An 11,540-nucleotide genomic window follows, 5' to 3' on the forward strand; every position below is an offset into this window, starting at 1 on the left:
AATATCATTTCTAATACTGCAAACATAATTTAACTCAGTTCCACTCCAGTGGGCTGAAAGCAGAGATCTCAGGGTCATACATTTCAAAACCTGGATGCACAAAACCAAGACTATCTATGTGGCTAGACAGCAGAGGAAGGTGAGGAGATATGATGAGGTTTTGTAACTGGGGTTAAGTGATCCTCTAACACACCCTACACAGAGGGAGCAAAACTGAGGGATAAACTGTAAGATAGCAGACTAAACATCATCTCGATCATATTACTGAATCTGAAATTCAATTCAATTAAAAATGACTCATATAAAATTTTGATGTTTTTAACTATAGGATGCAACTTAATCCCGAACTTCATCTTTTAAGTCAACAAGTGCTTAGAAAAAATGGAAATTTTAATGTGTACAGCTCAATGACAAACTCTATTTAATGATGAAGATCATGTGATATGTGGGATTATTTTTTCATGGTCTAGAATGAACTCTGAACCTCAACTAAATCCCTGGTTGGCAAATGATTTGATTCACTGACTGGATCCTCCTTATATGAGAATTTCTATTACACCTAAAATAATTTTTTTTTTCTCCAAACTGTACTGTGGAGTTCAACTGCTCACTTTCTATATGAGCACCATTGGAATTCAGACGAAGATATTTATGAAGTTTCAGATTCTAATATGAATATCCCATTGAAATGCTCCCTGCATCACTATGTGATGATTGATAGCAAACTGAAATGGCAACTAAAATTCCCATCAGTTGAATCTGAAATGAAAAACTCATTAATAATCTTTATGCATTCAAGATTCATTAACTACACACTGTACTGTAGGATGAAGGGATGAAACCTCTGATCAACCGTGCACTGAAACACACTCGTGGTTGGGTGGTACAGCAAAACGATGTTGATCTCCAGATGGCTTTGAAAAAAAAAAAAAAAAAAACGACATTTAGAGGCAATGAGAGACAATGTCGGCCAGATGTGGCCTACTGACCCTCGACACAGTTGGTGGAAAAGAAACAGATGTTGCGGGTCTCTAGAGGGTTGTCATGTGTGAACTCCGGGGAGCGAGTCTGGGGCTCTGATTCTCCCGTCAGAGAGGAGTTGTCCACCTTCACAAGCAGAGGCAGAGAGGAGAGAGAGCAGTGTTACCCAGTGAGACTGAGGGACAGACACAGGAGAGAGTGAAGAGGTGAGACTGAGAGGGTGGGAATGAAAGAGGCAGAATTATAAGCAACGAGTGCAGTGACATAACACTGTGGTCATGGGTCAATGTTCCTCTATAGGTGGAGAAATGTATTCCATTGATCACTATGGACTCATTTCACTGCTTCAAAAACCAGGATAAGCTCAACAAAGAACAGTTGCAAAGCTATAAAGGGGACATTTTGGACAAACGTTCAACCTACATCATCATATGGAAATAAAGAACAAACAGAAATCTCAGAGGATATTTACCACCTAACAAACTACCACTGATGAATGTGGAAAGAATCCTGCTTGAATAATTTAACTCAAGTTTTTCATTCAACCTCAAATCAAAACAGACAACTAGCCATTCAGAACTCATGTTGGGAGAATTTCCTTTTGAGAAAACGAAATTCAGAAATTAAGAAAAGTGGACAATTTACAATTATCAAGACACAAAAAAGCAACCTGATCAAATATAGAACGACTACAAATGAGAAAGTATGTGCATGTGTGATTACCATACGACAAGAGCAGTATTTGTTACATTTAATATTTTTAGCTGAGTGGAAGGCAATATGAATTGAGCAGCCTTTTAGTTAGTTGAAATATCTTGACAAATATTTGACTGGTTGCAATGAAATATTCAGGATTCCCTTACTTTTCAATCTACCGCCAAAAGCAAGTCAAAGTTTTCGATAACTCAGTCAAATATCTCCACATCTATGAGACGACTGGCACAAAATTTTGTACAGTTTTTCATGTTCCCATAAATCCCAATGACTTTGGTGATTCCCTGACTTTTTCTTTGTCCACAACCTTTGGAAATTTGTTTCTAACATTCATGCCCCCCTCAGGATGATTTGTAGTAACTTTGGTGATCCTCGGAGTTGTCATCACCTCAAAATTTAAATCAATACTTTTATGATCAAATATCTGCAAAACTGATGTCAACTCAAAAAAGAAAGAAAGAAAGAAAGAAAGAAAAAGTAAATTGGCAAGACCAAAGTTAGCAGAGCTGCAGTGATCCCACTGAGACCTCCAGGCTCCCCAGGGCTGAGCCCAGCACCCCTCCCCTACCTTGCATCCGCTGGAGGAGATCACTCGAAGGTCAGCTGGGATGCGGTCTCCCCCTTTGATCTCCACCAGATCTCCCTGCACCACAAGCTCAGCATTGATCTGCATCTTCCCCCCCTCCCGGATCACCATCGCTTGCTGGCATGGAGAGAAACGAAGTGAGAGACGAGAAGGGAGAGGGAATGAGAGGAAGAGAGACGGAGAGAGAGAGAGTTTGGGAACAGACAGCAGGTTTAGTCAGAGGAAGAGTGAGGAGAGATTTAAAAAAAAAAAAGAGGAGCCCGAGGGTGCAGAGGTAGGTGAAAGGCAGAGATAGAGACAGGAAAAGGAAGAAGAGAGAGAAAAGACAGGTAGGGAAAAGGAGTGAAAGAAGGCTAAATAGATTAAAGAATTAGGCAATCGAAGTGCTAGAGGTGGATAACGGGAGGGGAGTTTTTATGCAAACACACTCACAATCTGAAGTTGGCTCAAACATTTATTCTTCCTTTGTGCAAGCTTATTAGGTTTCCACTCAAGTGAGTGTTTAAGCCCTACTTGAGGGATGGCTTATTGATTCAGAAAGCTCTGCGACTACACCAAACACCAAATGCATCAACTTACCTGAGGCACCATTTTCTTGAAAGAGTCCATGATTCGGGAGCTCTTGGCCTCTTGGAAGTAGGAGAAACAACCGGTGATGATCACCACGGCTGCCAGTACCACGCCGAGATACAACTGAAATAAGGGGAAAAGCCGAGGCCACAGGGGGAGGCAATGTCATTACTGACTTTGGTTCACGTAAGGCATGTTTAAGCATAGTAAATGGGGATTTACAAGCTTTAAGCTGGTTTTAAAATAGTGAAACCTTAAATACAGAGTGCAAGAGAAGAGTCAAGAGCAGGAAAAATGGGGGATCTCTGAGTCTTAGCTAGAGATTTAAAAGGAAAAACCATCTCAGAGCTGAGTTCTTGTCATCTTGGACAGTTCTTAAACAGTTCATTCAATGTTAGTCCAAGTGAGCATCTGTCTCCCAGACCCAGAAAACCAAGAACTGACTTTGATCTCTGAGGCGACTGGTGGTTATGTGAAAGTATGGGGCATGCATTCTGGTACATTTTTATTTTATTTTTTGGGGACTACTTTCTGTTCTAACAACGAAAGCTGCTGTGGGTTCAGCTCTCACTGATGCGAACAAGACAGCGAGGCACTTTGGATGAGAGCATCTGCCAGAGCGTGGTGCACTGAACGTTCTGGACTCCTGCAGAATAAAATTCCTAAATCCTGAAAAGTTTGCTTTCTGGAAGGTTTTTCTTTCATTTGACAGCAACGACTGCACAACTGTTTTGCTATTTTACACTTGAATGAGTTTTTTTTTTTTTTTTTACCATAGCAGTGCAAAATCCTCTGAACCAGGAAATATATTTGTATCCCCAGAAAATCACTTGTCAGTGTTTACAACATTTGCCTCTATGTCAGTGTTCTGTTTCTTGCTCCTGCTTTGTCTCCACGTGGTTTTTTTTTTTTCAGATTGAAGTCTAAGCTCTTTTGCCTCTACTCGCTTCGGGAGCCACTTGTTCTTGTTCACCAATTGTACATAATTATAGGAGCAACATCTGTCCTGCCAGGTGACACATGTGAATCTACAAGGGTTTAAAGGATTGCATGTAATTTCAGCAGTTCGGCGACACTCAAACATTTCCTCAAACCATAGAAGACAAGCTTTCAATTCAATAAATACATCACAATAGTGAAAATTAAGACAACAACAATGTGTGAGTCCTGTTAGGGTGGGTTTTCATCTCAAATAACTGCTTGTACATTATGCAAAGGCTCATAGTGCCAAAGCTGCCGGCAGTCAGGGCTTTGAAGTGGCTCACCAGAGCATCCAGCTGTACATACTCAGTACTGAAAGTGGAGATTAAATCATAGGGAGATTAAAGCTATCACGTGTGTGCATGTGTGTGTGACTATCTACTGTATATTACTGTATATTATGCAAGGCTTTAATGCTGTCTGGGGTTTGGAGGGTGCTGGATGATGATTGCATAATGACTCAGCTCTGTAAAGTGCAGTATGGATGACTGCTTGGCTCCATTTGCTCAGCAGTTGGTCTGAGTGGTTATCTGTGCAAATGCCAGGGAACGATGCCAGTGTCAGCGGTTGTTTTTACCTCACACCCTCTGAGTGGGGTGGGGCAGGGATTCTGCGTCATTATGTACTTGTAATTCTACACTTATAAAGATGAAATCCTGGTGTGGGTAAATGTGTTTTAATTATGTTTTTCCTCCTTTTCCTTTTCTTTCTGGAACCTTTTTCCTTTAGTGAGTGTTGGCTCTGTGTCAGTCTCGTATGACCTAATTGTGTTGCCAATTGGCTCAGGCTTTCGGAAAGAAGATTTAGACGTCAGGAGGCGATCCTGGTGTAGTAAAGGTCAAAGAAAGAAATCTGCCCACGAGAAAATGAAAGGTGAAGAAAATCCAACAAAATGAAGTAATCTAACTCTTCTGGTCTCTGGTTTGAGGTCAGGACTAGACTTAGGTTTAAGTTAGGGCATGTGTATTGTACTAAATGTGTCTATAAAATGTGTTTATATTTGATTTCTTGATTTTCAGTCGGACAATGATATTGTTCTATTGACAGATGGCATCATCATATTTTGACAATATTCTGTTGTCCCAATGAATGATTCCACACAAATTTTAATTAAGAAGAAATGAGCTGTTTAAGATTTGTTAGCCAATGCCAACACAGCCAATGCCAATATTACACAGGCTGCAGTTTACACCATCATGGAGAGGCAAGTCAGGCTTAAACTCTCTTCAATGTATTAAATGTATTTCAGAATTTCTGGTCAGCTTTAGGGTTTCCATATAAAGTAGACAGATAATAAATACTGGACCACTGGAACATCGTTATATATGACAAGAATAATTATCAAATTTTGGATTTCTACAGTTTCTCGTTCAGTGATTTGAAGATTAGCATAAGGAGCTGTTAAGGCTTCCACATTATGACCTGCACTCTACATGACAGTGTTCCTCTGACTAACAAGCAGTCATGGGACTGATTATGGCTGACTTCAGTTACCTAAATCAGCCACCTGATGCAGAACCTCAATAGAAAGATTGAGGAAAACAAGATTTGTTAGATAAGTGTGATGTTTTGAGTTTTATCAGATGTGATTTTTACATAAATGAACCAAACTGTAATGTAAATATTGATGTTGGGTTATGATGTTGAGCCAAACCAAAGATGGAAAGGTAAAGAAAATCTCCAAATCAACAGATTGTCACCAGTTCTGAAAGATGATCTGGTTCAGATTAGAAGAAGAATATGGTTTATGTGCAGTATGTGTGTCTGAGCAATGTGTTTAAATCATGTATCTGTAAACAGAAACCCTGGTTGTGAACAGGATCTGTTTGGGTCTGCACATATTTATATATCTCTACTGTACCTGCATTATCAGTGTGACTGTCTTCGCATACCTGCATCTCCTCCTGTGTGTGATTAATATGTAAGGTGCATCCCTGCACATATGCATGAATTTTTTTTTTTAACAAGCAGTTTCTCACATTGTCATTAACAGGCTCGTCCTCTGTGGCCACCTGGATGCTGTAGGCCAGGAAGCAAAGGATGGCACCGATCCAGAGCAGGATGGAGAAGCCGCCGAACAGCTGACGGCAGAACTTGACCCACTCGGGGGTGGTGGGAGGAGGAGTCAGGGCATTTGGACCATCCCTGGCCAGAATCTCGACAGCTCTGGCATTGGTCAGGCCCTGGAGGAGAGCAAGATTTTAGGAGGGAATTTGTTTCTGTCTCAGCTGGGGAATCTTATTACGGCACAACAGCCCCATTTTCACTGTGGCTTAAAAAGCAATTTTACTACTACAGTTGCAGAACATCAAGTATTCCTGCCTGGCCTATTTAACACCACACGTATAATGAACTGGGTGCCTCTTCTCATCTAAAGTGCTCGCCTGTAAAACTGTTGGATGCAACTTTATTGAAGATTTTTATGCCTAATACTGTCAAAGTCTAATTTACTGAGAATCTATGTATATACCTAACATACTAAGGTGTTTGTGCTATTTCTTAGGGCTTATACTAAAAAGATAACAGCTGACTCACCACACTTGCGGCATCAAATTTAAGGTAAGAGACAAATGTTGCCACTATGGAAGGACTTCTGTCATGTATTTGTATCTGCCTGTGTGTGCATTTGCAGGAGTTGGTGCGTCAAAGTGTTCGTGTTTGTGTGTGATTGAGGGATTAAAGATAAAGAAGGCTCAAGGTGAGCTGGATGTTGCTTTCCAGTACAGGCCAGCAGAGACTGCATCTCTATGGAGGATATTCCAGCTACTCTTTGTTGTGTGTTTGTGTGAAAGTGTGTAAATGAGAGTTTGCATGCATGTGTGTTTGTGTGTTCTCACCCGTGTGAGGTCCACTCCATAGCGTTTCCCCAAATCATCCAGAGCTATTTTGTGGTCATCCTGCAGGGATAAAAATGTTCCTTTTTTCATTTTTGCTTCAGTGGAAAGGAAACAGTAAAACCGAATCAGGGTCATTTTTAATAGACCGGTAAAAGTCTTCAACACATTACAGAGAGGGGTATCTTTACATACCACTCTACAGCAAGACACCTTCACCTTTCTACTATGTGAACTGGAGCAGTTTGGCTGCAGCTATGAAAGGTAAAAGTGTAATAACTGACCACAGTAACGGTCAAATAGTGTAGCACTGATGCATTACATCTGTCCATCTTACAGCAAAAAATACTCTACTCTCTATCTGACATGGATTCAGGGGCGTTAAATATACAGAATGATTCATAACAGATCGAAGAGGTCAAAGGGTGAAGTCCACTCCTCCTGCATCTCCAAGCAGTGCTGAAATTGAGGGGTTTTCTTCTGTAGTAGAAATCTACAATCTAAGAACACTTTCAACACTTCAAAAGATCCTGTTGATGTATGTTGTGTTTTTTTTTTCTCATTGTTTGGAGGTGTATTTTAAAATTTGTATTCCGGTGTAAAACTGGTTGAAAGCCACCTCAAGATGCTGTTTTTAGATCTTACAATGGAGATTGGGGCTACACAGGAAAACACAAATTTCAGCTTTCATCCGCCAACATTGCGTCGGTCTCTCAGAATGAAAGGAGAAATCCCCCACTTTCTTAATCTACAGTACAGTAGCCCCCAGTGGACAACAATGAATTGTAGCTCCAAGTAATTTGGCCACAACAAACGACACGCCCCAGTGTTCACAAAACACTTTGCTAGTTAAGCTTTGTTCATATGCCCCCACACCAAATATTGATCAGTCATTGTCTGGTGGTTGTTTAATGGATTTCTGAGGGAAAAAAAAAAAAATGAAGGAAGTCACTGACAGAGGGAGTAGTTCACGAGGCAGACTGATCGCTTTATCACAAAACTGCTCCAAAATGTTGACAGTATCCAAGGAATTCTTTCTCTTTAATCAGTCACAGGCCAACTTGATAATTGACAAGAGCTGCTTTAGCAGATCAGAGGTAGCGCGAGCAGCAAAGCCTACCCCAGTTTTCATGGGCATCGCTTGGCTGCGTTTTGACAGCACCTCAAAGAGTTACAGCACCGCACAAGACAAAAACTCTGCACTTCACTGTTGGTGGCCCACAAATTATTCAGTATGTTTCTGAGTACAAAGAAGAGCAGTTAGAGGGTGGTAGAACAGATAGGAGAGGACGGGCTGCCTTGGAACTCATCTACAACTGACTACACTAAGCAGGTTGGATTGCCATTTTGTTTATGGGACACTGTTTTCATTTATAGCCTTGTTAAATAACCCGGTGTCTGCGGCGTGACACGATCGGGGATCGTTTCGGGAGAGCAGCAGCCATGGAATCAATCACTGTGCAGTGCGAGTGTGAGTTGGTGCGGTGGCAGCTTGTTTTTCTTACCAAGGCCACCTCCTTCTTCAGCTCATCCAAGTTCCTGTCCTTCTTGTTCCGCTTCCCTCCATTCTCGGCACCGCACTGGAGGGAAAAAAAGACCGAGATTATCATACAGCCTGTAGGCTACCATCCCCAAAACCCCCTGCAGAAAATAAGTGGGAAAAGTCACATGCTCGCAGCCACATTGTGCCTTTCCATTTACATTCATAGCCACGTATTACAAGCGTCAGTGTGAGCACAATGGACTTTGTCTAGGCTGGTTCATTTCAATCTCTTGGCACTATTGTCAAACTATTTACTGACTATATGGGAGAAAATATTTTTTTTTTCCCCCCGTAGTACGAGTTCCTCATTTGTGTGAGTGAGAGAGCGAGTGTGTCATGAACAGTTGGAAGAATGGTGCATCATGGAAATCATCTGCTGCTGTCAGTCTCTTCTTAGCAGCACATGTGCGTGTCAGCGAAGGAGGGATACACAAAGAGAATGAGAGGAGAGTGTGAGCGAGTGACACAGTGAAAAAGTAATCAAAAAGAGCCAAAGAGGGAGCACAGAGCCGGTGGAGTGTCTGAAATGTGTCTGGCATAGCAATTTCCCCCTGCTGTTTGTGAGGACGATTACCAGCCTGTCCTCCCATAAAGGTAAGTGGAACTGGCCTGATGGAAGGAATAGAAACAAAATTACGTAATTACACAAATAAAGAACAAGCCAGGAACAAAACTTATCGAGGAGAAAAGCCATCATCTTGAGATGTTACAGTCTTTAAAAAAACAAAGCAGCACTCTGACGCTCAGTGACATCAGGGCCCGCAGATACATTTAGATATCTCAGTAGTTTTCCATGATGCATGTCCCCGCCATGTGCTGTAACTGTACATGAGCTACAGATGGAACACGGAATCATGTTTGTCCTCTCAATTAAGACAGGAAGAAAAGACTTTAGTGTAATAAAAGCAAAATGGAGATAAGAAGAGGAGTTTCTGAAAGTTGTTTTTTAAAAAAAAATATGAAGCCAACTTACCCCTCTGCCCATGCTGGACGTCCAGACGTTGGCAGGTTATAATGTAAAGGACAGCGCTCAGGGGCCCCTCCACAGCTGAAACCTCCCGCCCCCACGTGTGGAAGACATTGGTGGCTTTTTTTGGGCCTGGCACCCCCACACCAAACATCCCACTGCCCCTTCTTCTTGCTCCCTCCTGTCAGGGTAACCTGAGCCATGCAGCCCCCCCTCCCCGCAACCCAATCCCTCCCCACTACCCCACTCCTACCACAGGGCTTCTCTGCACCCAGCCACCACCACATACACATTCTACACATAGAGGGGGTTTCAGTGTGTGTACCTGCACCTGCTCAACACACATGGTCCCTTGGAGAACAACAGCCCATCAATCACTGCTGTCAGCTCAGCAACACAACAAATGAAACCTTGCACTCTACATAGCATACAGTATTTATAACAAACGTGTTAATTAGGGGCCGGTACTGGCCCTCCAGATTTGTATTGAAAAGCAAGCATAATGTTCAGCTATTTGGTTTCTGAGCACAGATTGAATCCTCAGGTCTGTTCTGCAACTAAATCCTGTGATAAATTGTTTAATCATTTATTAATCGATCCTCAAAGATGAACTGTTAACATTTTAATGTTTTTCCTCTGCTTGGATTCAAAGTGATTTATAGCCAGTGCAACGCTGCAATTAGCTTTAAGTCCAGCATATTTAGAACATAAGGCAGGTCATCACCACAGCGCCCACACAACAGATGCAGCGAACGATCCTGTGTCAGATAAGTACCAAATGTCCTCTCACCAGTTGCCAGTTACTTTTACAGTGGATTTTACATCTAGGCTCTTCCTATATTGCAGTGCCTCTATAATATTGTATGGGCTGTTTACTTGTATGCAGGTATGAGCCCCTGTAGGCTACTCCCTTTCAAGGTTTAGGTTTGTTCCTAATAAAGGGAGTTTATAGAGTTTGGCATATAGATAGACAGATAGATATATAGATAGATAGATAGAAAGATAGATGATAGAAGTATCTTATTTCACAGACATAAATGTAGAAATTTTAATTCTAGCTACAGCATAAATCTAAGAAATAAATCAGTTCAGTTTAAACCTAAATGGATCAGGAGGAAACAGGAGAAAGCAAATATCATTTGGCTAATAGTCTTGTTTCTACCCACAATGGAGATGAACTTTTGAAAGCTGAAATGCTCTGCCCAGAAAAATCAAATTCATAACTGTAAGAAATAAAACACACCCTTACAAAACACAATACATTTAGGTTTTTTTTTGCTACAGCCGTTGTTAGCCTGGTATGTCTGTCTCTAGCAGCTAATGCCGGCTAATTTCAACAAACTCTCAGTCAGTTTACAGACATCGTGATTAACCTTTGCTGCCATTACTACACTGTAATTTAACAGGTCACGGATTTTGATGGTTTTAAGACAAAAGTAAAACAACCAACTTACTTAACAAGTCGGAAAATGGAGGGAAAAGCTCAAAAACATCACCAACAGGATAGTTTGAAGGAATAGTTCAACATTTGGAGAAATATGCCTTTTCACTGCCTTGCCTGGAGTTAAATGACAGGACAATTGATATGTAATATTATTTCAAATATTCACATCATGTCAGAGTCATTTCAATGATGGGAAGCATTCCCGTGTTTACAATGTAAAGTTCAAGTCATGGACACCTGGCAGCTGTCAGTCTACGTGTGTTATTTGAGATTCCAGCTGTCTTTATAAACACTAACACTGAAAGCAAAAGAGAAAGACACACACTTTAGCTACTTAGCAAGCGAACACCTCGCTAAAACACTATTAAAGGCAACTGTCCTGCAGAGTTGGATGTACCAGAGTTAAAAAATACTGTGCTTGTTCAGTTGTTTTACTTTACTAACAGGCTCTAATAGACTCTGGCACTTCTGCACTTTTAAGCACCAAAACAGATACACTGGAGCCTACAAAATAAATTTACCTTTCCCAGTCATAATTGCAGCTTGGGTGTTGATGTGAAGTCTGTTTACAAGTGGCAAAGTGGTCATTACAGTAATTCTGATATGACATGAATGCAGCATTAAGCCACGGAAATTATAGCATATAGCATAACATAAAAGACTGGAAGCAGAGGGAAACAACTCCTCTGGCTCTGGCTGAGGGGGGAAAAGACCTTCCAGCACCTCTAAAGCTCATTAATTAACATTGATCTCATTTTATTTTAAATTTGTACACCTGAAGAAATTTGAATATTACATGGCAGTCACAAGACTTTTGGGAGTCGCTGTACCCAGCTGTTTTTTTTTTTTTTTTTTCAAGAAATAGTTAACACAATGCAATTAAAACCTTTCTGTTTCTGGTTGTGCACAACATAGTGAGC

At 41.1% G+C, this 11,540-nt stretch overlaps 1 protein-coding gene across 1 annotated transcript in view; it reads right to left on the minus strand.

Moving 5' to 3' along the window:
- atp1a2a (ATPase Na+/K+ transporting subunit alpha 2a) overlaps positions 1-9,294 on the minus strand; it is a 35,128-nt gene extending 25,834 nt beyond the window's left edge. The window contains exons 1-7 of the mRNA XM_071490564.1: positions 9,183-9,294; positions 8,172-8,246; positions 6,670-6,729; positions 5,812-6,015; positions 2,861-2,974; positions 2,264-2,398; positions 990-1,107 (exon numbers count right to left, since the gene is read on the minus strand). Coding sequence (XP_071346665.1) covers positions 990-1,107; positions 2,264-2,398; positions 2,861-2,974; positions 5,812-6,015; positions 6,670-6,729; positions 8,172-8,246; positions 9,183-9,194 — 718 coding nt within the window. The 5' untranslated portion in view covers positions 9,195-9,294. The remainder of the gene's footprint in view (positions 1-989; positions 1,108-2,263; positions 2,399-2,860; positions 2,975-5,811; positions 6,016-6,669; positions 6,730-8,171; positions 8,247-9,182) is intronic.
- Between the last annotated feature and the right edge of the window lie 2,246 nt (positions 9,295-11,540).

The sequence above is a fragment of the Trachinotus anak genome, unplaced genomic scaffold (genome assembly GCF_046630095.1).
Source record: "Trachinotus anak isolate AG129_WGS33_773 ecotype Australia unplaced genomic scaffold, CSIRO_AGI_Tana_v1 ptg000012l, whole genome shotgun sequence".
NCBI classification, from domain to species: Eukaryota; Metazoa; Chordata; class Actinopteri; order Carangiformes; family Carangidae; genus Trachinotus; species Trachinotus anak.